General features: G+C 28.8%; 10 protein-coding genes across 10 annotated transcripts; 3 read left to right on the top strand and 7 right to left on the bottom strand.

Annotated features, from left to right (window-relative positions):
• Nucleotides 1-78: 78 nt before the first annotated feature.
• On the bottom strand, nt 79-3,460 carry PAN2 (poly(A)-specific ribonuclease; the record flags this gene model as incomplete). The annotated part of the gene is made up of 2 exons (XM_011273229.1): nt 79-3,189; nt 3,443-3,460. 2 exons carry the CDS (start codon nt 3,458-3,460, stop codon nt 79-81), a joined length of 3,129 nt encoding a protein of 1,042 aa, XP_011271531.1.
• Nucleotides 3,461-4,412: 952 nt separating this feature from the next.
• RTT10 (tRNA (34-2'-O)-methyltransferase regulator RTT10) lies at nt 4,413-7,379 on the bottom strand (the record flags this gene model as incomplete). The annotated part of the gene is made up of 1 exon (XM_011273228.1): nt 4,413-7,379. The coding sequence occupies one exon, from the start codon at nt 7,377-7,379 to the stop codon at nt 4,413-4,415; it is 2,967 nt and encodes a 988-aa protein (XP_011271530.1).
• Nucleotides 7,380-7,976: 597 nt separating this feature from the next.
• SPC105 (kinetochore-microtubule binding complex subunit SPC105) lies at nt 7,977-10,859 on the top strand (the record flags this gene model as incomplete). Its single annotated transcript, XM_011273227.1, has 1 exon — nt 7,977-10,859. The coding sequence occupies one exon, from the start codon at nt 7,977-7,979 to the stop codon at nt 10,857-10,859; it is 2,883 nt and encodes a 960-aa protein (XP_011271529.1).
• A 255-nt stretch (nt 10,860-11,114) lies between these two features.
• Nucleotides 11,115-12,569, bottom strand: SSH1 (Ssh1p; the record flags this gene model as incomplete). Its single annotated transcript, XM_011273226.1, has 1 exon — nt 11,115-12,569. The coding sequence occupies one exon, from the start codon at nt 12,567-12,569 to the stop codon at nt 11,115-11,117; it is 1,455 nt and encodes a 484-aa protein (XP_011271528.1).
• A 278-nt stretch (nt 12,570-12,847) lies between these two features.
• On the top strand, nt 12,848-13,564 carry TAE1 (N-terminal protein methyltransferase; the record flags this gene model as incomplete). The annotated part of the gene is made up of 1 exon (XM_011273225.1): nt 12,848-13,564. One exon carries the CDS (start codon nt 12,848-12,850, stop codon nt 13,562-13,564), a length of 717 nt encoding a protein of 238 aa, XP_011271527.1.
• A 560-nt stretch (nt 13,565-14,124) lies between these two features.
• PXA2 (ATP-binding cassette long-chain fatty acid transporter PXA2) lies at nt 14,125-16,287 on the bottom strand (the record flags this gene model as incomplete). Its single annotated transcript, XM_011273224.1, has 2 exons — nt 14,125-14,636; nt 14,718-16,287. The coding sequence occupies 2 exons, from the start codon at nt 16,285-16,287 to the stop codon at nt 14,125-14,127; spliced, it is 2,082 nt and encodes a 693-aa protein (XP_011271526.1).
• A 243-nt stretch (nt 16,288-16,530) lies between these two features.
• On the bottom strand, nt 16,531-18,177 carry CHR4 (MFS transporter; the record flags this gene model as incomplete). The annotated part of the gene is made up of 1 exon (XM_011273223.1): nt 16,531-18,177. One exon carries the CDS (start codon nt 18,175-18,177, stop codon nt 16,531-16,533), a length of 1,647 nt encoding a protein of 548 aa, XP_011271525.1.
• A 2,161-nt stretch (nt 18,178-20,338) lies between these two features.
• Nucleotides 20,339-20,665, bottom strand: BN7_6195 (uncharacterized protein; the record flags this gene model as incomplete). Its single annotated transcript, XM_011273222.1, has 1 exon — nt 20,339-20,665. The coding sequence occupies one exon, from the start codon at nt 20,663-20,665 to the stop codon at nt 20,339-20,341; it is 327 nt and encodes a 108-aa protein (XP_011271524.1).
• A 268-nt stretch (nt 20,666-20,933) lies between these two features.
• BN7_6194 (uncharacterized protein) lies at nt 20,934-23,453 on the top strand (the record flags this gene model as incomplete). Its single annotated transcript, XM_011273221.1, has 1 exon — nt 20,934-23,453. The coding sequence occupies one exon, from the start codon at nt 20,934-20,936 to the stop codon at nt 23,451-23,453; it is 2,520 nt and encodes an 839-aa protein (XP_011271523.1).
• Nucleotides 23,454-23,552: 99 nt separating this feature from the next.
• Nucleotides 23,553-25,730, bottom strand: BN7_6193 (Zn(II)2Cys6 transcription factor; the record flags this gene model as incomplete). Its single annotated transcript, XM_011273220.1, has 1 exon — nt 23,553-25,730. One exon carries the CDS (start codon nt 25,728-25,730, stop codon nt 23,553-23,555), a length of 2,178 nt encoding a protein of 725 aa, XP_011271522.1.
• Nucleotides 25,731-26,313: the final 583 nt, after the last annotated feature.

Raw genomic sequence — 26,313 nt, 5'->3', positions numbered from 1 at the left:
TTTTTTATCAAACGACGTTATAAATTATTTGCATATTACACACATAATACATGAAGAAAACTAACTATTCATGAGTTTTTAAAAATTTTCTGGAGGTTTAAACTTCAATGCTTGACCTTCATTGTAGATATTATCTAAAATTGTTTCAAAATTACCAGATTGTTTGAGTTTCAAATATTCTTTATAAAGTAATAAAGCTGTATGAGCATCTTCAATTGAATCATGATTTCCAGCTTGAACTTTCTTATCCAACAAGATATATGCTAAAAATCTTAATGAAAGAATTCTTTGACCTTTATAAAAGAAAACAGCAGTATCACGAACTTGTGCTTTTGGAACACTAATATTTATAGTTCTAAAATCATTGTTTAATCCATGACCAACAAAGACACATCCTAAATTGATTAATAACCATAATTTTCTATAAACAACTTCTCTATTAACCAAAGATTTATCACTTGTAGCTGGATCTAAATCACCAGGTTCGATCCCACTAAAAGATGTTAAATAATCATGAATCCCCTCTTGAACTACTACATAGTCGTCAATGAATGGAACACCCATTTGAGGACCATCATCACCTCTAAGAACAGAAACTCTTGCTAATGTTTGTTTACTTGGTTTCAACATTGAACGTGTACCATTACTTTTCAATTCAAATTGTTCTTCTTCTAATGTCACAAATTCAGCATCAATTGCAATCAAAGTACCAGGTTGAGGTGCTTCTTCTTTTGTTAACATTTCATATTCAATTCTTTTACCTTCTCTTGTACCAGCTGCAAAATGATCTCTGTATAAGATTTGATCATTTAATCCTCTACTCCATGCAGCATAATCAAAACGACCAGGTTCTTTAGAATTTCTATAAATCAAAGTTACTGGTTTTTTCCACCAATATGATAAATTCAAAGCTTCAGATTCTGGAATAGGAGTTACCAGGAAATCATTAAATAAATACCATTCAGTTTTTTTTTCAAAATCATTATGAATCTTAACAAATGTAACCAAATGTTTATCTTTATCAGATTCTCCAGAAACTTCTGCAACATAACCAACTAATCCATATTCATCACATGAATCTGCAATCAAACTGTTTTTAACATCATCATAAATTGAAATTCTTCCTTTATTATGAGCTGCATAAAATTTAGGTCTTAACCAATTTTTAATACCTCTTATTGCTTTCAAATCATCATATTTTAAATGTAAATTGAATGAAACAACAGGTGGAAGTCTTCTAACTGCATGATTAATTTCAACAGCTTCCAATTGGCCAGATACTTCATTAAGTATGCTTCTTTGTTCCACTATATTTGTTGATGATTCTATAAATGCTAATATGGAAGGATCAAGGGCATGTCTTGTTGCTAATTTTTGGGTATTGGTATGTGGTGGTAATAAGTCCAGGGAGTTGACAATATTTATATCTGTTGACATAGCACCGGTAAACATTGATCTTATTCTTGTTTCAATTTCTATACCAAATACCATATGAGATTTTAAAAATCTTGATTGTGGTACTGCTTGTTTCATTTCATCTTTAACAAGATTATCAAGAAGAACTCTATTAAAAACTTTAATTTTTGTTCCAACATCAGCAGCTATGGTTGTAGTGGAATCATTATCTTTATCAACTAATCCTGATTTTATAGCATCATCAAGTGATAACAATGCTTGTTGGAAATTTGTGGGTCTGAAATGATGACCAAATGATTTAACCATCATATCATATAAATAACCTAATTCTCTTAATATTGAATTTGGTTCTAAATTTTCTATGGCTAAATTACCAAGAACAAAATTGAAAATTTCTGGAACAAATCTATAAAGTTGTAATAAAGAATTTGTATATGCATTATCAACATGAACTTCAAGACCTGTGAAATGTGTTGAATTGTATGAATCAAAATCAAAATCACCAACACCAAATTTACTATATAAGATTTCTAATTTTTTAAAAGCTGGTGGTGGTTTATCTGGAGCATCTGATTCTTTAATTTCAAATAAATTCTCTTGTTCTTTTGGACTTTTGTGAGATGTTGGTATATTGGAAGCTTTAAAACTTTTGAATTTATTTGATTCATTATTATTTTTAACTGAAACATATTTCTTAGCAAGATTTCTTCTACCATATTTTTCCTTATCATAAGGAGCAATAAGTAATCCATCAATATTTTGAGCATTCTGTAATATGGATGAATCAATTGTTTTTGGTAAAGTACCAGCACTGCGGAAAACAGTTTGAGCTGGCCATGCAGATAATAAAGTTTCTTTATAGTACGGCATACCAATTGTATTCAAAGGAACGTCATCATCAATCGATATTGGAGTTGTGTTTGTCTCTGGCATGGTTGGGTATTCCAGAGGTATTTTTGAAGACATGGATGAATGTTCTGGATTATGAGACCATAAATGAAGAAGTGAATAACCATCAGCAATGGCCAAAAAATCACCTGTAGATGATAATTCAAATTTTGTAACCATAGGACGAGCATCAATTTGGAAAAGTGAAACGTTTGTAGGATTAAACATATCAACAATTTGCAGTTGACCAGTCTTGGAGGCAATGAATGCAACACTTGACAGTTTTGGATGTAGTCTAACAAAAGAAGCACCTGCTGGGAAAGCTATAGGTGCCAAAGGTTTTAAAGTTCTCAGGTCATAAACATTCACTAATGGATCCAGTACATAAGTACCATGACGTTGAGAAAATCCACAAGTAACTAAAGTATGTTCTTTTAAATCAATATCTGAAAGTTTACCTGAACTTGAAATAAAAGTTTTCACTATAGTGTCTGATTTTGGATCAAAAATATCAACTGAACCATTAACTTTCCCCAATGCCACATAACGTTTACTAGATGATATTAAAACAACTTCATGCGAATATGGTAATTCTTTCACTATTTTACCCTTATGTGTTTCAATTCTTAAAAGAGCAGTGGTTGTCGCCACTATAATTTCATTTGGTGATATAAATTCCATAGCACAAATATGTTCCAAACTTGGATGATCTGATGGTGTTAATTGGAATAAAACTAAACCTCTTCTGTTTGTAAGCTTTAACGACTTATCATCAATTGATATAACACCTTTGTGATGGGATAATAGCTGTTTCACGGCACCTTTATGACCTGGGAAACGTGTATATGGACTTAGGACTTGACCTGTATATGAAGCGATGAAACCCTGTATCACAAATAATGGTTAGCAAATATATACTATAATTTTGTTGCACAATAATCTTGGGGCAGTATATTACTCACGGATGAATCGCCTATCCATACTATGTCACTTTTTTCATCAAATATAGTAGAAGTCACTGTAGCAGGGTTTGATTTGGCATTTTTTGGAGGCCTTATCACGGGAGACCTTGTGATCTAAAAATGATATGATATTAGTACTTGTGTGTTTTCTGGCGTGTAATCATATATGAACATACCTCGTTCCATCCTTCCATTGCGTGTGTAGTCTGAAAGCTTGAGCTATAAGCTACCTTATCTTTCAGTATCTATTAGCACAGGCCAGATAAATTGGACTTTCAATGAACTCTTTTAATTTGAACCATTTGTTTCTGTTTTTAGCTTTTGAAGTGTCAACATAAACAAACTATGGGATTTTTAAAAAGCCGGTACGGGCAGTCGCCTGAAAAGAGAGCGGTGATGGAATTATCATAATGACTTGACTCTAAGACAACTCACATATTCATAGAATATTAACTGTTTTAGAATATTTATAGGGCTTTTATCTACTGATTTTATACTCTTGTTTCCACAAAAATCTCCCTCAAACCATCACTGTTAAAGGAAATGTAATTATCACCAAAGTCGTGCGCTTTCCGAACTTTTCATTACTACCCAGTTGAAAAAAAAAAGTTAATACCAATGATGATACGGTTGACCCATTTATATAGATCTCCAAGTGCTACAAATCTGGGTCTTCATATTAAACAATGAACTCATTATTCCGCACTGTTGCTGCTCAAACGAGTCACTTAAGACCATCAACTCTTCTTAGAAGTGCTCCATTTGGTTTCATACAGCCTTCTCTAGTTAGAACTTTCAAAGTTAGAACATCAGTTAAAAAGTTTTGTGAAGAATGCTATGTAAGTAAAGATACTGAAATATTCAAGTACAGAGACATATACTAACATATTGAATCATAGGTTGTTAGAAGAAAAGGTCGTACATACATCTATTGCAAAGCCAACAAAAAACATAAACAACGTCAAGGTTAATGAAGAATAAATATGGTGAACGGTTAGAAGGTGTTATTAGACAAAAAAAAAGATATGAAGTTCCATGTACATATAGAGAAAATAAATTACAACTTGTAAAATATACAATTTATTTATGATTAACTTTTATCTATGTAATTCTATGAAATTTTCTATAAATATAATATAATTAAAACTAATTTTTAATTTCCCAAGCTGATAAACCAACACCCCCAACTAATGCAATATCTTTACCTTCTAAACTTATTGAATCTAATGATCCTGTATCAGCAATAGTGGTACTCTTTGAATCTATTAATTTCAATTCACCAGTTTTAAAACTCCAAATTCTGAAAATTTGATCAACAGATGCAACTAATACACGATCATTTGGCAAGATATTTAATGAAGTAATGGTTGATGATGCAGCATCTTCAATTTTGGAATATATTTTAGCTTCCACTCCGGAATTATTGATTTTGAAAGATGTGATGGCTAATGCATTATCATCACCACCAGTGGCTACTAAAATTTCATTATTATTAAGTTGAGTTTCAAATGATTTAATACCATTTTGATGAACACAAATTGTTGAAATTGGACTTGAAATTTTATTTGATTTCAATTCAGTGACCATTTGTAATTTATTGTTTTGAACTTTCAATGAAAATTCATTTGTTATATCCCATAATGTTAAATAACCATCAGTAGCACCAGTTAAAAGGTATACATTATTATCAACAATATTTAACTTCACATCAAACAAACAACATGTCTTATAAAATCCATTGATTAATTGAGTGAAGTTTCCAGTTTCAGGGTCAAAATACCATCCTTTAATACTTGAATCAGAATAAACATTAACCAAGAATAAACCTTGTAATTTTCCTGATTCATCATAAACTTCAAGATGATCAAAATCCATAATTCTTAAATCTGGATTATCAGATGATGGATTTAATGATGCATAAGGAATAATAAAAGGGGTATTAAAAGATTCATCAATTTTCCAAATGAAAAATTCTTCTCTTGCAGATGATGAAGCGATTAAATCATTTCTTAAAAATTTAACTTTTTGTAAACCAGATGTATGTTTTCTTAAAGTCCAATGATTTTTAATTTGTCCATTTGTACTATTTAATGATGACAATTTTAATGTTGTATCTTCAGCACCTGTGATATATAATAAATCATCAATTTTTGAAGAATCATTTCTTATGGAAATATCTCTAATTTCTCTACCATGAGTACCTTCACTTAAATAATAATCAAATTTAGCCTTTGGAATCTCTCTAATTGTAAGTGAACCACTTCTTGTATAAACAAATTCATAAGATTCATTTGAATAAAATAATTTCCATTGTCTATGAGCACCACCACAGTTTTCATATGCAATTTCATAATCTCTAGATTCATTATAAATATAGAAAAAACTTGATTTAAATCCAAATAAAATTAATTCATCATTAATATTATATGAACCTTCTAAAAATCCTCTTCTTGTATTATTTGAATGAATGAATTCACATTCACTTGTAGCTTTATCAAATTTGATATAAACATAATATCCATCTCTATTTGAAATGATTAATAATGTCTTTTTATCATCAGATTTAATACTCTTGATAGATGTCACAGTATCACTTATAGATAATTTTTTGATAAATTTAGTTTCTTCACCAGTTGAAAGACTATAAATACCTAATGAACTTAATCTAAACCCAGCAAAGATGAAATCACCATTTACTTCAAAACATGTGGTGACAAATGTAGGACCTTTTTCCAAAAAAACAGTTCTTGAAATTTCAAAATTTTGATCAAATTCATAAACAACTAATTTTTCGTTTTTATTTGGTGATTCAATCATTAAATAAAAATTTGATCCATCTTTGGTACTTAATGCATTAACAATTTTGGTAACTTCTGTATTTATCCATTTTTCATTGATAATTTTTCCTTCTTCATCAAACTTTAAAAATAAAGAATCACCTTTAGTATTTGTGAAAATGATTATATTATCATCAGTGAATCCATTAGTTAATGAGAAATTATTAAATTTATTTTCAATTCTAAGTAGTTCCCATTTTTGATCTTTATAAATGAATATACCACCTTCAGATGTTATTATAACAAGACCAAACTTTAATTTCCAAAAACCTTTAACAATTTCATTCTTCTTTATAATATAATCAGGTGCTGAATTTGTAATATCTTCTAAAGTAAAAGTTTTTCTATAAGATTCAGTTTCTCCTGTTTTAACTGAAAAGAGCCTAATACGACCATCATTACCACCAGTAGCAGCTAATTTAACTTTGTCACTAACGTCAAGGCCCCAAATATGTCTACCGGAATGTAATTGATATGTTTCATATGGTAATAATTCTTGATTTTCAGTTATATTCCAAGTTCTTGAAGTTAAATCTTCAGAAACACTAATGACAGATTTTTCATCATCATAAAATTTTAAATTCCATATACGTGCAGTATGACCCCAAGCAGTTGATAATAAATCACCAGTTTTATGATCCCATAATTTAATTGATCTATCATCTGAACAACTAACTATATATTTGGCAGAAGGACTCATTTGAACATTGAAAATAGACCCCTCATGGCCCAATAAAGTATGAACAATTTCCTCTTTGTAAAGATTCCAAATAACAACACCACCCATAACTGTACCAGCATTGATATAAACATCTTGTTTTGAAACAACTCTAATTGAACCAGAATATAAAATGGATTTTTCTCCATAAACTGATTTTTCCCATTGTAAAGTTTGAGAATATGAATCAATACTCAAGATGACATTATGAGCTGTAAGAATAAAAGCTTCTAATCCATTAGCACTAAATTCTGCAGTTATAATCCAATCATTAATCATTTGTTCATTATCAACAATATTCTGTTGTTCCATAATTTGATCAAAAGATAACATATTAAATGATCTAGCACCATAGAATAAAAATGTATCTCTATCAAATGCGATACCATGGATCTTATTTTTTTTAAAGATACGAATAGTTTTCACTATTTCTGATGTTTTATAGTTATAAATTTTCAATATTGGACCATGACCAACAAATAAAAGGTCATCATCCCAAAATTTCACAGCAATAGATGGACCATGATGTTCAATAGGCACTAGAGTATCTTGTGACATATTCCAAAAAGTTCTAAAATGCAATCTGAGGACCTTATATTTGAAATAAATGTACTTAATCTAACGTATATCTTCAGCTAATGTATGTGAAGAAAAAAAAAATTAATTACTGCATACGAGCCCCGGCTCATCTCTCCCATCTTATCAATAAGAGTCCAAAGACTGGCTAAATTTGATAGACGTCGCCATAATATTGATGATTTTGTGATTATTATCTTCAATTCTAGCCTTGAGATCCTTCTTACTATCAATATCATATGCATTAAAGACCATCATTAAGAATTGTGGCAAATCTACAAGATCAAGAACTTCAAACACCCAGTCAAATCTCATAATTTACAATATTTGAATTTCTAAAAGTATAGAATGAATTCGCGATAATATATATAAATCTCAATACTTTACCCGGATTTCAATGTTTGTTTACGTTTTTGTGGATTGTTTGACTGTTACCATGGTGACATTTAATAAACTAAGATGAAGTTTGTTTTCATTTCGATTTGATATCTACTTATCTTCAAAATCATCACCACATCCAACAAAACAAACACTAATCCACCAATCCACCATCACCAAATACCAAATTCCTTTGCTACAATGTCTTCAAATCACACTGAAGACAAGGAGAATCAAATTCCTATTGAAACTGAAAAAGAAAATAGAAGAGAATCATTCGCTAAAGGTATTTTAAAACGTAAAGATGATGGTAATCATACTATTGAAGTGATGCCATTGGCACTCAGAGATCATCAACAGACAATCTATACTCAACAAAACCAAACCAAGAAACCATCTAGAAGAAGAGTCTCTTTCCATCCAGAAGTTACACTTCATAATTTTAAAGTCGATACAAAAAGTTCAAATATTGAAGAAAAACAACCAAAAAGAAGAGAAACAATCGCAGCATTACCATCATCCTGTCAGGTTTCAGATGATGATATCTCAATACCCTCAAGCTCACAACAAAATGCTCCGACTAATTATCCAAGTAGTGATGTTGAAATGGAAGATGATAGTCATGTCTATTCTTCACCAAATAGATTACCAACTGAAGACCAACCTTTTGCAATATATAATGATGATGAGTCAATGAATGAAACCCAACCATATACAGATGATGATAATACTATGGATTTGACAAAACCTCTGGGTAATATTCAACAATTATCTTTAGTACCATTGGATCAAAGATCATCATTCCCTGAACCATCATCACAACTAGAATCACAACACCAAGACTCTTCAGATGAACTTACAAGCTCAAGACCTTTTGGTAGTCTTAAGGATTTATTTCAAAATGATACTGTTGATGAAGCTAATGAGGCTGATATGGATCTTACACAACCATATTCAGAAAAGACAAATAATATTGTTGATGAAATCAATGAACCTGATATGGATCTTACACAACCATTTTCCAATAATAGAGAGAACACTGAGGAAATTGATCAATTAAACAATGGTTCCAACTTGGCTACAAGAACTTCAAGTAGTATATCTACAGATGATGCTATTACAAAGCAAAATACATATTATAACACTGAACTACAAAAGGAATTTGATGATACAGCTAATGATACAACACAAGCAATGGAAATTGATGAAACGCAATTCAGTATAGCTGATCAAACTGAAGTATCTATGGAGGTTACAAGAATAGCTTCAGATCATTCACCTTTACCTCAACCTTTTGAATCTTTAAACTCACAAAAAAGTCCAGCGCTCACCACCAAATCTAATAAATCCAACTCAATGACTCCTCTGAGAACTTCAAAATCACATACTTCAGAAACAGGCTCCCCAATGTCATCTAAAAGAAAACATCAACTTAATGAATCTGCTACTTTGAATTTAAGAGAAAAAATCAATTCACTCACTCCAAAAAAGAGAAGAAAAAGTACAGGAGAAAGAAAAAGCATTACTTCTAATAGACAATCTTTACAACCTTCAATTTTTAGTGGTCCTCTGATAATTCCTCAAGATCTTATGAGAAGTTCTTTTACACCATTAAGATCTGCAAAGGAAATTCATAGAACATCATTATTGCCAAATAAACATACATTTGAAACAACTACATTGGTACCTTTACAAGAACCTTCACAAAGTGAAGAGGATGATGATTATGATGATGATGAGTATGCACCTGTTCCATTGAAACAATTTTTAGAAGATCTTGGGGTTGAATTTTTTGATAATTTAAATATCAATGAAGATTTCACAGTTGTATTAAATCAAATTGAAAATAACACAGAAGTAAAAAAAATTGATTATCTGAAGGCTAAATCAATTAAAATACCTTGGTTAGAACTTTATAGTTTCAGTTGTTCAGAATTACAAAAAGATATGTCTAAATTGAAATTATTTCTTGATAATTATAATGATGAATTTATTGAAGAAAATCCTCAGTTAGTTCGTGAATATTATCAAATTAGAGATACTCAAGAACAAAGAAGACTTAGTGATAGTTTACTTTTAATGAAAACATTGTCTGATAAAGAAGCTGAAGTATCATGGTTAGAGTGGAGTTATCAATTATTAAATGAGCTTGATAATCGTCTAATTGATCATTTGGACATTATAGAGAAAGATTCTATTAATATTTCAAATAAAGTAAAAGAATTAACAAATTTTGAAGAAGAATTGGATTTAGAACTGGAAAATTTATCAGAACAAATGAATGATCTTATTGAACAAAATGAAATTTTCCAAGCTTCACAAAATGAAGATGTAATGCAAACAAGAAATAATCTTTATAAAATTTTAAAAGATTTAAATAATCAAGAAGAAAATTTAGAAAAATGTCAAATTAAAAATGATGAACTTTCACAAAAAGTTTCACAATATAAAGAAATTGAAGAAATTGTTGAACAAAAAGAACATATTGTTAAAATTAATGGTATGGATCTGGATACAAGAGTACAAATTTGGACTAAACAATTTGTTGCCTTACAATCAATCTCTGGAATTAAACTGTTAAGTTTAAATGATACAATTTTAAATGTTTCATTTGCTTCAAATATGATTACAGCTTCTATTGATTTAACTAAGATAAATGAATCTGATTCAAGAATTTTTGAAATTAATGAAAAACTACCAGATTTAACTAAAAAATATATTGAAATTTTCATTAATAAGTTATCCAAACCTGAAATGGATTTAATTAAACAATTTAATCAAATATCAAATGTTGTTAAGTCATTAAATTGGTTTCATAGAGAATTATATTATCTTGGTCTTTTATCACCAATCAAAACTGAAATGAATGATGATTGTTTGATCTTAAAGATTAAAGATATAAATAGAAATGAAGGTTATAAAACAGAAATTTCAATTGAAATACCTGAATACCAATTATATACAAATCTTCAACCAAGCAAAATTTCAACAAAAGTTATTTATGGATCTATATCAGAAAAAGATTTAATACTTAAAAATTGGAAATCTAAATCACATTCAACTAGTTGGATAAGGAGTATATAATTGTTTATGAAGAGTTTAATGGGATTAATGAATTATATGTACTACAACTGTAGACATTAGTAAAACAGATAAAGCAATTATCATTAATATTATAAATACTTTATGAGCTTCTATATGAGACGTACGTTATATAGAATCATAAAGAATATATACTCATATTATTTATTTATTTTTCTAATCATACTTTCATATATGATTCCATTTTTTATTCTTTTTATTCTTTTTTTTTAATATTTTAGTGATGAACTATTCAATTTATTGACCAAAAATTGAACCAAAATTTTGAGAACCACCACCTTGTTGGAAATCAGCTGCAATAAGTTCCAAGAACCCAAAAGCAGCACCAACAGCAACAATTATAGCAGGACTTTTACCATTTGTTCCAAATAGTTCACCAATTTCAGAAATTGTTGCTAAGATAGCAGCACCTGAAACTGCAGCAACTGGGATAACTCTTTGTAATTCTTTTGAAATTGAAACATCTCTACGACCTGCAATTGAAATACCTTGTTCTTTGAATTGAATGGCTAAATCTTTTGGAGATGAACCTGAGATTGATGACCAAATGTTTGCAAACCAAGTTGAAGTTATTAAAATTGTAGCAAAAAAGATTATAGTTCTTAATGGAGAAATTAATGATTCAAATAAATTTTTTGATGGTGAAAAAAAATATAAAATTGAAGGTTTTTCCACAATAAAATTTGAGTTAAAACCTGTTGTTATATATTGACCCAAAATTTTAACAATGATTTGATTTGAATCATTTTTGAAAACTAAATTAACAATAGTATAACCCAAGATATTAATATAAAATAAAACAACATATGAGAATAATAAAGGTAAAGAACCAGTATATAATAATTTAATTGGGAAAACATTTGAAACAGATCTAACTCTATTAGATCTAATTGGTAATTCTAATCTAAAATTTTGTAAATAAATTAAAACCAAGACAATTCCAATAGTTAAATAAACTTGAGTTAAATTTGGTAAATAACTTCTTGTAAATGATTCCAAAATGGCATTTTTAAATGGTTTATTACGTAAATTTTTAACCAAATTAACTAAAGCACCAACTGATTCATAACCTCTTGTTGTTTTGACTGAATTTAATGCAATAATATCAGTAACGAAATTTGCAGAAATGTTAATAGTGATAAAAGTTAATGAGCCTGAACCAAAACCATAACCTTTATCAATAATTTCTGAAATAAAGACGAAAACTGAACCAGTACCGATTAATTGGAAATTTATCAAGATATATTGCCAAAAAGTTAAATTATAACCATAATAACCAGTGAATAAGAAAATATTTGTTAAAATAGCATATTGGAAAATTGCGAAAACTTTTTGTAAAGTTTGAAATAATTCTCTATCTAATCTATTATTAAAATTAATCTTGATCAATTTTAAACCTGACAAGATTTGGAAAATTAATCCACTTGATATAATTGGGAAAACACCAAATTCTAATAAAGTATTTTGTTCAGCCCCGAAAACTGGACGTAACCAATGGATTGGATCATTAGTTGTTTTGGAAGCACCAAAGATTGGTAATTGAGCAAGCAAGTATAAGAAAGAAGTACCAATTGTGTACATAACCTTATCATCAAAGGTTAGTTGTTCCAATGGTAATTCAATCTCTGGAAGGAGAGGTAAGAAAGGCTTAGCCAAATCAATAAGACGAACTAGAAGGTTAGTATAAGACATCCACCATAGAGTATCACATATCACAGCACATACATCCACTCATCTTGTTGTTAATAGTGGAGGGAAAGGTGATCACTGGGGAATGTTTTATTGTTTGGTGCTGCTGGTTATATTTAATACCCATCGTCGACTTTTCAATTTTTCGAGATTAATTTCCACAATAAGAAATTACGTAATCACAGGAAATCTCAGCCATATAAGCTCATCGGAAAAAAATAAATTTGACTATTTAAAAGATCAGTTTTGACTTGTTTTGATCAAGATCTGAAAAGGCTACCATGAGTGAAGACAAGACAGACAACAGACCAGACGCGTTGATAGACTATGAACAGGCCATAGACTATTGGACTTCAATCCCAGCCACAGTAGACGGTGTTCTTGGTGGGTATGGTGAAAGCACATCAGTTCCAAAAGCAGATGTTGTTGGTTCATTAACTTTCCTACGTAAATTGAAAACTAGAATGATTCCTGAAGAAGGTCAAAGGAAAATAGGTGTTGATATTGGGGCTGGTATTGGTCGTGTTACTAGAGATATGTTACATAAAGTTTGTGATGTGGTTGATTTAGTTGAACCTGTTGAACCTTTTGTTAAACAAATGGAATTTGAATTACAAGAGTTAAAATCACAAGGGAAAATTGGTGAGATTTATCCAATTGGGATGCAAGATTGGATACCAGAAAAGGGGAAATACTGGGTTATTTGGTGTCAATGGTGTGTTGGACATTTACCAGATGAAGAATTTATAAAATTTTTAATAAGATGTAAAGAAGGATTACAAAAAAATGGTACAATAATAATAAAAGAAAATAATGCACCATTAGATGATGTTTATGATGATGAAGATAGTTCAATAACAAGATCAAATGTTAATTTTCAAAAAGTTTTCAAAAAAGTTGGATTAAAATTAATTTCAACAGATTTACAAAAAGGTTTACCAAAAGAATTATTTAAAGTTAGAATGTATGCTTTAAAACCAGAAGAAGAAGAAGCCTAAAAAGATATAATGAATAATGACAATACAATGTTTATTTAGATATACAATACAATATAATATACGATAAATAACTAAAATTTCATGTTAATTTAAAGATTCCTTTGTTATAAGAATAACATCAAAAGTTTTAATTAAAATCAGATAGGAGCGAAAGACGATGGTTATGTTTATCTTCAAGTATGATCAGTTGAACTATGCATAAATAAGTTGTATCATCATAAAAATTTAAACTTTGATGTATATAGTTCCAAATAAACTTACACTTTTGTTTGTTGTTAATCTTGATTAAGAGTTTGGTAAAGAATTGAAAACAAAGTTTAAAAAAATTATTTTGTACTCGTTGAAAAAATCAAAAAAATCAAAATTCTTCGCGAAAATTGATATAATTATTAGGGCAGGATTTCAAAAGCACATCCAAACACCAAGTTATAAACTATAGATGAAATATCAAATATCCAAATAGTTTGAAGTTTGTATCTACAATCTAATAAACAATAAATAACTTCATAAATAACTTCATAAACAATAAATATATAATATATAGTAATCACATCAATTAATCAATTTGCAATCTGTTGAACTGGTAACTTCTTCATACTAATTTGAGATTGTGAACGTTTAAATTCTTGAGATTCTTGAGCAATTTTTAAATCTTTTAATCTTGATTCTAAATTAGGTACATCTCTCAAGAATTTATTTAATTCAATTAATTCATTTTCCCAATTTAATCTTTCTTCTGCATTTAATTTAGTGAAAGAATAAGTTCCATCACCTCTAAATTTTAATATATGAGTATGGAAATGCCATAATGAAGATCTATGAGCAACTGATAAAATTGAAATTCCCAATGATTGAGCATGTGAATACATTAATTGTTCCATTTTAGGGGAAACAGCAGATGTACATTCATCTAAAACGGCAAATTTTGGTTTATGATAATATAATCTTGCCATTGCTAATCTTTGTTGAACACCAATTGATAATTCTTCTGGCCAATTTCTTATAGTGGAGAATGGATCAATTTGATTAATTTCCAATTGTGGATTTCTTGATAATTCTAAAGTTATATTTTCTTAATTAATTAAGAAATTTAAATCTAAAATTTTTAAAATTTCATAAAGTTCCTTATTTGTATCATATTTATAATCAGTACTTGGATAAATAATTTGATCTTTTAATGAAGATTTACTTAAATAAGCTCTTTGTGGTAAATAAAACATATTTTCAAAATGTGGGATAGTTAATTCACCTTCACCTTGAACTGGCCATAATCCACCTAAAATTCTAAATAATGAAGATTTACCACATCCATTTGGTCCAGCAATTAATAAATGTTCACCATGATTTATAACAAAAGATAATGATTTTGCTAAAGTAATATTTGCAGGTGTTATTAATGGAATTTTTTTAAATTCAATCTTATCATCATTATATTTAACAACATTATCATTACTAATATTTTTTAGATTTTTAGTATCAATATCAACTAAAATTTTATTAAATTCACTTAATCTCTTGAAATAACCGAAAACTTGTTGAACTTCTTTTCTTGAACGAATAATCATACCTAATGAAGAAGAAGCAGATAATAATAAACGACGATTTGTAACAAATGTAGCTGAACTATTTTGATCCATTATACCATTAAATTTATTTAAGAAAATTGGAGTTGAACATAATACTAATCCAGCAGCACCCCAAGTATATTTAACAATAAATGTTGTTGCAGTATCATATATAGCTCTTGCTTTAATTTCATAATTTGTAAATTTTTCCAATTCATAGTAAGATTTATCCACGATATCTAATTCTCTTTGATAACCTCTTAAGAATCCAATTTCTTCACTGAAAAGTACAATTCTTGAATGTAAAGATCTTAATAAACCTTCTAATCTTGAACGTTCAATTGCAATTTTGGTGAAATTTGGTGAAAAAATCTTCAAGATTAATGAAGTTATATGAGCAATCAAACCTAATACTAGCGTACCTTCAGGTGAACCAGATCTTGATAATTCAAAAGAGCAAAGAATTAAATCTAATGTTGGTTTCAAGATATGATTTGGTAAACTTGCTAATGAAGAAGATAAATTGTTAACGTCTGTGGTAATTCTTTGATTTGGATCATTAACTTTTTCTTTAAAATTCATATGAATCATTGTATAATAATTTGGATTCTTCTTTGTAGCAGTGGCTTCTTTATTATCATCAGTTGGTAGATATAATTCCATTAAATCCCTAGTAATATTTTTATTTATATTTAAAGATAATTGATTTGTTGTAAAGTCTAACAATGAATTTGTTAAAGAAGCAGGTATACCAATCAACATCCATTTAACTAATAATTTAAGGAAGTTACTAGTTTTCTTACGAATCATTGAACTCACCAATAACCCATCTAAAGTGGCAACTTTTAAAGTTAATATAGCTCTTGTTGCTAATAATAAAAGTTGCAAGATGAAATAAAACAACACTGGTGATTTGAAATTTGGTAATATAGCTTTAGCTAACTTCTTGAGAGCAATCTTATCAGTCTTGACCTGGTATTTATCATCTTTATCTTTATTATCTTTATCACCAACTTGATCAGTTGGTGTGTTTTTTTGATTTGGTTTAGAATTACTAGTAAAACTTAGGAATATAAGCAGCACATAAGAAGCCTTGAGTATGATGTTCTTATTCTTTGTGTAGAATGAACCCAATGATTTGACTGATTTGACTGACATTGCGTTGATGAATTATTCCATTATAGAAAAGTAAATTTGGTAAACAAATCAAAGCGCTTTCCATTTCATTTTATAAGAATCTCATTTAATGTGGGGATGTTTTTAAAATTTAAATTAACCGCTGTGATTTTATTTTGATTTTATTATACCGAGGAAGTGGATTATGTAATCAGTATAGCTAGACTTATGTAATCATATACTTATATTATATTCATTTGTATACTATTTAATATGAGGATGATCTTAGACTTGACTATATATTGACTTCTTTTCATCAGGTATTGATACTGGTTTTACTTCTGGCTGTATATCACCATCCCCAGCATATTTAGATCTAGCTCTTAATTTAGGTCCATTAAAATAAAACAATACAGGTATTGCAATCATCAAAACACACAAGAATCCCAAGATACTTGACCCCCATCCAACTGGGAACTCAGAAGATCCTGTATTCATGAATAATGCATTCCCAAATAATGGGAAAACACCTCCAAATATGGATCTTATAGCTGCATTACCTGAAAAAACAGAAGGAAGAAACCTATAAAATGACATACTAAAATAATTAAATAATGTTTGGAAAACAAAATAATTACCAAAAACAAATAATGTAGCTCCTAAGATTGGTGGAAACCAATTTATCTCAGGTGATGAAGTCCAACCAAATATGAATACACCTATAGGCATTATAATTGATCCCATGATTGTTAATGGTAAAAAAACTTCAGGATTAACTAATTCACCATTCAATATTGGCCTAGTAAAATGTTTAAAAGTCCATGGCACATAAATAAAATTCCCCAATACACAACCAACAAAAATTCCAATATAACTAACACCCATTGTAACTAATGTAAAATGTTTAGTTTGAAAGAAAACAATAGGAAATGCTTCAAACCATATATACATAATTGCATAAATTAATGAAATATAAATATGAATCAATAATACAACTGGTTCTTTAATTGTTATTTCAAAAGGTCTCCATAATGTATCAATAATCACTTCTTTTGTATTCATATTCATCAATTCAATCTCACCTAAAGATATAATTTTTTCATTCCCAGTTTTCTTCCTTAAAATGCATGCCTTCTTGTATAAAAGAGTTTTTGAAGAAGATTCAGGGAAAAACACAATCATTACACCCAATCCAATCCCATTTAAAATTAATAGAAACCAAAAACTCCATCTCCAATTATCCTTAACAGTTAAAATAGCACCAATTAAAGGACCTAAAGCCGGACCAGAAACTGCAAAAACAGACCAAAATGATATAGCAAATGGAACATAAGCCATTGAAAGAACATCAGAAAAAGCAGCAGGTCCAACACCTATAGGAGCAGCAACAAATATACCAGTTATAAATCTTAATGTACAAAACCCTGTAATGTTTTGTACTAATGCTGTAGGAATTTGTAATATAATAAACATTAAAATTGTACCTAAATAAATTGGCATTTTACCAATTTTGGCATTTTCAGTTAATGGACCAAATATTAATGGACCAATACCATATCCAATAACAAATAAAGTTAAAGGCAATGTTGCTAAAGTTGATGAAATGTTTAAATCATTTTGAATTTGTTCTAAACCTGGTGTATAAATAGCTGAAGCTATATAAACTGTTAAACAAATGAGTGAATTTAAGAATATAAAGAGTAATTTCAAAGGTAGGGACCAATTTTGTGGGTTTTGTGGATCATTCTCATGATCCCAATCAACTATTATTGGTTCATTTGTTTGGAAATTTAAGTATTTTAATGGGATTTGATAATCATTATATTCTTCTGTATGCTTGAAATATTTACCATTAGTTATGAAATAAATAACTCGCCCAAAAACAGTATTTCTAATGAAAATTTCAAGTTTTGAAAAATGACTATGTGACATATTAATGCCCTAATTAACCACTAATTCAAACATCTTGGAATATCCTATAAAACAGGGCGACTTGTCTTCTCTTTAAATACTCAATCACTCAACCCTGGACAGTTAGAATTCAAGAATCTGCAGATCAAGTATATGCGTTCAACATGGCATATCATCTTAATAAAACAATAAAATTCAACCTATATGATATATGTTATACCAATTCACAAGCAATTAACGGGGTTAGTTGAATCTTTATAGTTATAATGTTTTGCATATTTGACAAAAAATACTAACAAAATTTTCAACTCATGGAGTTTATGGAGATAAAACATATAATATGCCAAATTTCAACGCACAGGCCTTGTACACAGTGTGAACACATATTGATAAACATGGATTTAAGGGTTTTGATCGATAAGGGTCTGTATAATAAGATAATTCATGAATTTCGATGGTTTACGTTATATAAAACACAAATTGGCTTATGGTTCTCTGAATTGGTTAGGTTTTGTCGGACACATGCGGGAAAGTACATTATCTATGCAATTACACGAGTAATAAGTAGTAGTACGGTTTAACAAGAATAGGAATTGTTATGTATTGAAATCACAGTTACTTTGATCTCTACGTTCGTGTTTAATTTTCAATATTATAAGGTTATTTTTGAATATTCCATGTTCAAACAACTTTGCAACAATTGACTACCAATTCGGTAGTAAAAGACCAGGATTCCTCTCAGTCACTTTGTGGGAAAAGCTGTTCAAATAAATCACAAGACACACTCACATCAATCACTAATCACGAACATTTAAAGGAATATCCAAGTCACAAGGACAAGGAGAAGAAAAAATCAAAAATTATAAGGCCCATTCACCTCTCATAAAGAGAAGTGTCTGGAAGCATACTTGATGCACTGTGCATTGTGCATGCAAATTGCAAACAAGTATACCTGATCATCAAGACTTTTTGATCTCTGGTGACATGACCTCTCGAATGTTTATCCAGGTTTTGTCGATGTATCCGCTATAGTACCGCAACAATATCGATAAGTATCATTTAGTGGAAAGGAGAATTCAATGAATATGTCGAAAAGTAATTCATGAAATATGATCAATATGAGCTAGAAATGTTCTAGTGGAAATGATCATTTATATATAGTTATATAAAATTTGAGAAAATTATTGAAAGGTGAAATTAGCAATGAGAATCTGATCAATAAATCATAAATTTAAGTTATAGATCATGTAGAACATTGCTTGTTCAGAAATAATACTCATGTGTGGCCGCGATCATTATTTCATGAAGTTTAAATTGTGTCAAATTTTGACGTACGTATTTAATTAACTTCATTAACATTTACTATATTATGTCCTTTCAGTAAAAGTAATATGACTTATTTATGTGATCTATAAGTGTTTCTATAACTATAATTGTAACTCGTTAATTTAACAGATCAATACGCGTTGGAAAATATCATGCTTACATAATACACTATAATATTACACATACACCACATATACAACTCAAATACAAGTAATATTAACCAAGGGTGAGTATGTCCTAGTTGGTACAGTGTCCATGGAGCACAAAGACCACAGAGACAACATGGCAACACCCTTGGTTCGATTCTCAATGAATGAATCAATTAAACAACAATTGAGTTGTTTAAATGAGAATTAAAGCTACAAAAAATTCTCATATTGTACATACAAAAGTACAAAAATATTATATGCGCGAATATCATGAGTGCATATAAAAACACAATCATGATTAACTCATGAAAACCACAAACCCACAATCAACTGTGGGACTAAATCTAAATTCTCTCATCACTTTACGAGAGATCACTGGGTTTAAATCTGCAGTTGTTGCACTGCTACATCATCATCATTAGTTGCTGGTTGCTATACAACGGATCCATAATGAGACTGGATACCTTTAGTATTGGCTGCTTGGTTGGTGGTTGTTAGGAACCAATGGCTCGGATTTATACTTAGAAACTTAATACATATTATATTATATTATAAATGGTACTTGTAGTGTATATATAGCTGAGGAGTGTAGTAAACTATAGGACTATCACTGTTACTCTATAGTAGTTCATTGACTCACAATATCTGGACCTGTATACACTCGATCTTTTGGTTATATTTTCAATAATTGTATCATCTTCATCTCTTTATACCTCTGATTTAACTAAATGAAACAATTCTTTATTCTCCTGGATTTCACTTTCCAATTCTTTTAAACGAACATCATAATAATATTCACAAATCTCAACAATTGGTAAATCTTCATGTTTTTCAATCAATTGATCAATTAAAGATTGGGTATCATTTGGGTTTAATAATAATTCATTCTTATTTAATCTATTATGGGATAATTTCCATACTGGATGGTCATATAATTCTTCATGGACTTGTTTATAATTATCAATTCCATGTTGTTCACTTAGTTGTGCTAGTAGTAGTATATCTCTTGTGTTTAGTTGGTTTAATTGGATCATATGATATATTGTATTCTTGATCTCCTGATACCTTCTGGTCTCTTTTTGATACTTTTTGGTACTTTTGATACTTTTGATTCTTTTACTAGTAAATCCAGAGTCCTCTTTAAAAAATCAAAATTCGCGAAAGAACCAAACTAAATGTGTCCCTTAACCAGTTCCAAATCAAAACATCAAATAATGAAATACTATGAAGTGATCAAGTTTTACTTTGGCATTGAAAGAGGAAAGAAAGGTAAAAGGGGTCTTATAATAGAGAGGATATACTATGGACAGCCGCAGAATACCCAAGGAAATACCTGAACAAGTACCACTAGAATTACCTAAACAACGGCGATCTCAAAAACATCAATTGAACTATACTCAGAAGATCAACAACAATACTTCTAAAATTCCAATAAAAGATAGACAAGTATCTACACCAATTGAAATAATCGATGACAAAGTTTATGGGTCGGTAAAGAAATCTTCAATCCCAAGAATCACATCATCCCCTTTACATTCTGGCTCAATAATAAATGAAGGATCAACTCCAATAATTCAAAATTATAATACACCTCAAAAATTTAATTCAAATACTCCTCCCTCCACTATAACTAAATTATCAAATCAATTATCTTCATTAACCCTTGATACCCCTTTAAAACCAAGGAATTCTAACCCCAATAATTCATTATCATCCAAAATTGGTCCTCAGGGAATATCTCCAATCTCATTATATACATCATCAACAACAACTTCAACAAATTCAACCCCAATAACTAATCACAAGATGGAAACACATTCACCAGGTATAGGTAAAACCATTAATTCAACTCCATCTCCTCAACAATTAGGTAATAGAACTTCATTACTTTTGAAAAAAAGACTTGAAGCTTCTTCATCTCCAGTAAAGAATAAAATAAAATCTTCACCAATAAAGAGAAATTCTTCATTTGAGCCAAAATTAAAATCTTATTCAACTAGATCTATAAGTTTAGATCATACAAATCACTTGAAGTCAAATAATGTATCAAATAATACATCAAAGAATCCATTAAAAAATTCATCAAATTTATCACCATTAAAAGAAAATTCTAAATCAAATTCTTCAAATTTATTTTCAAGATTAACTCGTTCTACTGCATCAGCTGATCTAAAAGCAAATAATAATAGTAATAAACTATCAAAATCTACAACTTATTCAAATTTATCACAAAATAATTCAAATCCAAAAAATCTTAATAAAATACGAAGTGTTTCAAATCAAAAATTTAATGGATATTCAAGATATCCATCAATAAATAATCAACAAGAACAGATTTCATCTCAAGAAAATAAAGAAAATCAAAAATTATTCATAAGGAAAAGACAAGATTCAATTCCAAAAATTCCAAATAATTTTAGAAAATCATTTAGTGTTAATACTGATTTAAATCATATTAATCAACCACAAAATGAATTTAAAAATCAATTAAAACCACCTTTAACAACTTCTAAAAGAATAATATCATCAAGAAAACCTCAATTGACAAATAAACCACCAATTTTCAAAAGAATATCCACAATTCAAGAATTATCAAATTGTTTATATAATTTTGACAAGACAAAAAATTTATTAATGAATAATAATGATCAAATAACTAAAAATTCTTCAATTATTGATTTCAATTCATTATCTTCATATGAAAAAGCTGAATTATCCAAAATTGGTAAAGTTTATTATATAAATAAATCCAAAACTTCAAAACCTTTAATAAGGTCCAAAATCCCAATATTGACAAATTCTTCATTTAATAAAAATTTTGGGTTTGATGATTTAGATAAAAATTTAATTCTGGATAAAAATGATCATCTACAATATCGTTATCAAATCTTAGGTTCATTAGGGAAAGGTTCATTTGGGAATGTTGTTAAATGTTTTGATCATAAAAGTGGTAAAATCTTATCAATAAAAATCATGAAGAATGATTTAGAATTATCATTACAATGTATTAATGAAATTAAAGTTTTGAAAAAATTAATACCCAATAAGCAAAGTTTAAATTATTTTGGTCATTTTAATTTTAGATCACATATTTGTATCATAACTGAATTATTAAGTGTAAATCTTTATGATTGTTTAGAATCAACAAATTTTAAATCATTTGAATTAAATATTTTACAAAAATGGTCTAAAGATATCTTGCAAGGTTTGAAATTTTTACATCAACAGGGGATAATTCATGCTGATTTAAAACCAGAAAATATAATGCTTATATCAACAAATTCCCTTGATTTGAAAATTATTGATTTTGGTACTTCTTGCTCCATTGGTGATGTTTCTTATCCTTATATTCAATCAAGGTTTTATAGATCACCAGAAATTGTATTAGGTTGTAGATATAATGAAAAAATTGATATTTGGTCATTTGCAGTTATGATTTGGGAATTATATATGGGGAATCCAATGTTTCCAGCAAAAGATGAACTTGATTTATTAAATTTAATTATAAAAACTATGGGATCTCCAGATTCAAGATTAATTTTGAGATATAGGTATGAATTAAATAAATTTGGTTCTGTTAATAAAAGAAAAAATTTGAAATTTATTGATTTAAAAGCTTTAATTTTTACAAAATTTGATGATGATGGGAACTTTATTGATTATGATAATATTATTAATGATAATACAAAGATTAAGGCACCTTTTTTAACTAAGCATGAAACTTTCAATGATTTTTTAATGAAGGCTTTAAATTGGGATATTGAAGAAAGGTATTCAGCTGATGAATTATTAAACCATGATTTTTTACAATTGAATTTATAGATTATTTAGCATTTTAACGTTAAGCATTAATAAATATTTATTATATAATTTGAATTTATAATTCTATATATTTTATAAAACATTACTGGGAATATTATATTAAAAAAATCCAAAATCAATATTTCTTTCAGTTATAATATCAATCCAAAATTTACCTGTACTCCAACTTTCCAGCATAACTTTATGAGCTTCATAACCAAATCTAAACCCTCGTTCACCCATTGAATAAACTCTATCTGAATAGAAAAATCTTGTATCTTCATCAATTGCATCACATCCTGCTGTAATTAATGCAAATATTGTACAAAATGATGATGGAGTATCTCTTTCAACTTTTGTCCTCAAAATTTCAGTTATATCTTTAATCAATTTTTGAACTAATTTAGAATTTCTTGAAACTAATAAAACTCTTCTATAAAGTTGTATTACACCTGCATAGATAAGTGCTCTATTAACAGCTCTCATTGTTTCATATCCTTTTAATTTAATTAATTTAGCAGGGTCTTGTCTTATGATAACTTGTTCTATGACCTTGTTTCGTTCATTTTCAAAAGTTTCAAGACATTCTAATAAATCTTCTTTAACTTCTAACGCTCGTTCTGTTATTGATGGTTCTTCTGATATGGCATTTTGCTTTCCTTTATGAAAAGATTCACGTTCTTTAACTAATGATAAAATTTTGGAAAGATGACTTAATAATCTATAATCTAAACCAGATAATGGATCAATATCTTTTAATTCTAAGATATCTTTCTTAGTAATATCATGAGCTTCCCATAATAATTGATTATCTTGTTCAGTAGGTGTTGAAAATTTTAATGATGAAGATAATGAACCAATAACATCAACATAAGCAAACCAACGAGCAAGGAAAAACACAATATCATTTTCATCACCAGGACCTAATGTAACAAATTTTTTATTAATCTTATTATTATTCTTATTATTATTTAATTCATCCTTCCGAGTTTTTATAATTCCTCTTGCCAATATAATATTTTTAGCACCATTATGATGAGATCTCCAATCTTTACATTCACTAAAAATTGATTCAAAACATGCCAACATCATAACTAAAGCTAATGTATAATCTGAATTTGCTTCATTAACATCTGTAAGACGATTATATAAATCATTTAAAGATTTCCTTAATAACATATTAACTATACCTTTGGGATGTTGTTCACCACGATAAACACAACTTTGCATTATCCCAGTAGCAACCAATAGGGCAAGCATACCATCTGAATATGATGATAAAGCCATTTGAGGAAGAATTTTTTTAACTGGATTATTTTCATAAATCACAGGTGGAGCAACAACAATTGTAACTGATACAATTTCCACAAATATATGGAAATTTTCTCTAAAATATGGTGCTTTTAAAAGCATATCAGGTAATGGAAGAAATGAATATGGAACAAATTCAAATCCTGTTAATAATTTTTTCTCTTCTTCTGTTAATTCATCAGAGAACTTATAGTTAGTTAAATTTGTATTTGAAGAAGAAGATTGTGATATATTTGAAAACATATTTCTAGACATTAAACTTTCTTCATCAATTAAATTTTCATGATTTTGTTCTAGTTCTTGAATTCTTGGATTTAATTCAGTTAAATAAGTTGAAGATTGAAGGTCATTTGTTAAAACATCTAAATCTGGTAATATAAAATCATTTAAAAAGTCTTTAGCTGCCACATTTGTTGTTTGCATTTCTTCAAATACTTTAGAATTCTCAAAATCCAAAGTATTAATAGCACCAGAACTTTGAAATACTAACAAATCAGGATTAAAATCAAATTGATTTTCAATATGAGTATTATCATAATCAAATATTTGATCTGGAGTTTTAATATTTGTAATACTATCCGGGGTAACTGGACTTATTTTATTGTTTGAGACTTCAGTCGATATTGGTTTATCTGAAAAATCAAGTGTTATTTGACCATAATTATTATTATTATTTAATTTCCCATCCTTTGAACTCAATAGAGTTGAATCTGATGTCTTAATTCCTTGATCTTTTGTAAAAGTATCAACAGTAGCAAATCCATACCCATTAACTTTCTTCTTCTTATATGGCCTACCACCCCAAGTGAGCTGAACTGAATAATCACATTTCTTGTTTGATTTCTGACATAACAGACATGAAGGTTTTGTTTCATCACATTTAACTTTTAATCGTTTACAATTATGACAACCAAACCTTGATCTTGTTCTTTTTATTTTACCTTCTTTACCTGCAACTGAGGACCCTTTATTATTATTTAAAACCATCCTTGTCTTCCAATTTACCACCACAAGCTTCTTTTCTGAATCCAATGTAAAATGTCTAGTTCAAGTTTCTAACATGGTAAGTCAATGCTTAGAAATTAAAAGATGAACGAGTTCATCAAAATTAATTTAATTTAAACGTCGTACTGTCGTACTTTATAAGTTATTTAATACGACTATTTTGATGACTATTTGATGAATTAGGAAGGTGCTTGCGTGTGGTAGGAACAACATTTATTGTTTTTTCGTCACAATATTACTGATTTAAACACCGAAAATCACAACTTATAAGCATGATTTAGTGGGGGGAACTGTCTTAATAACATTGGTAAAGGAATCACCAACAAAATTATCATCTAAAAGAAGCTTCATTATAGTGAAATCAAAAAAAACCCCGGGTTTTTACACCAAAAGCAAAAAAGAAGGTCGTACCCGGATTCGAACCGGGGTTGTCCGGATCAAAACCGAAAGTGATAACCACTACACTATACAACCAATTTGTGTGTTCTTATTTACTCTGGTTGTAAATTAGAGTCTAATTCTAATGAACGAGTTTTGGTTAATCATAAATGTTCATCAACAACTT

Source organism: Wickerhamomyces ciferrii, contig 00256, assembly GCF_000313485.1.
Source record: "Wickerhamomyces ciferrii WGS project CAIF00000000 data, strain NRRL Y-1031 F-60-10, contig 00256, whole genome shotgun sequence".
NCBI lineage: Eukaryota > Fungi > Ascomycota > Saccharomycetes > Phaffomycetales > Wickerhamomycetaceae > Hansenula > Hansenula ciferrii.
This window is presented reverse-complemented; position numbering and strand designations above follow the sequence as displayed.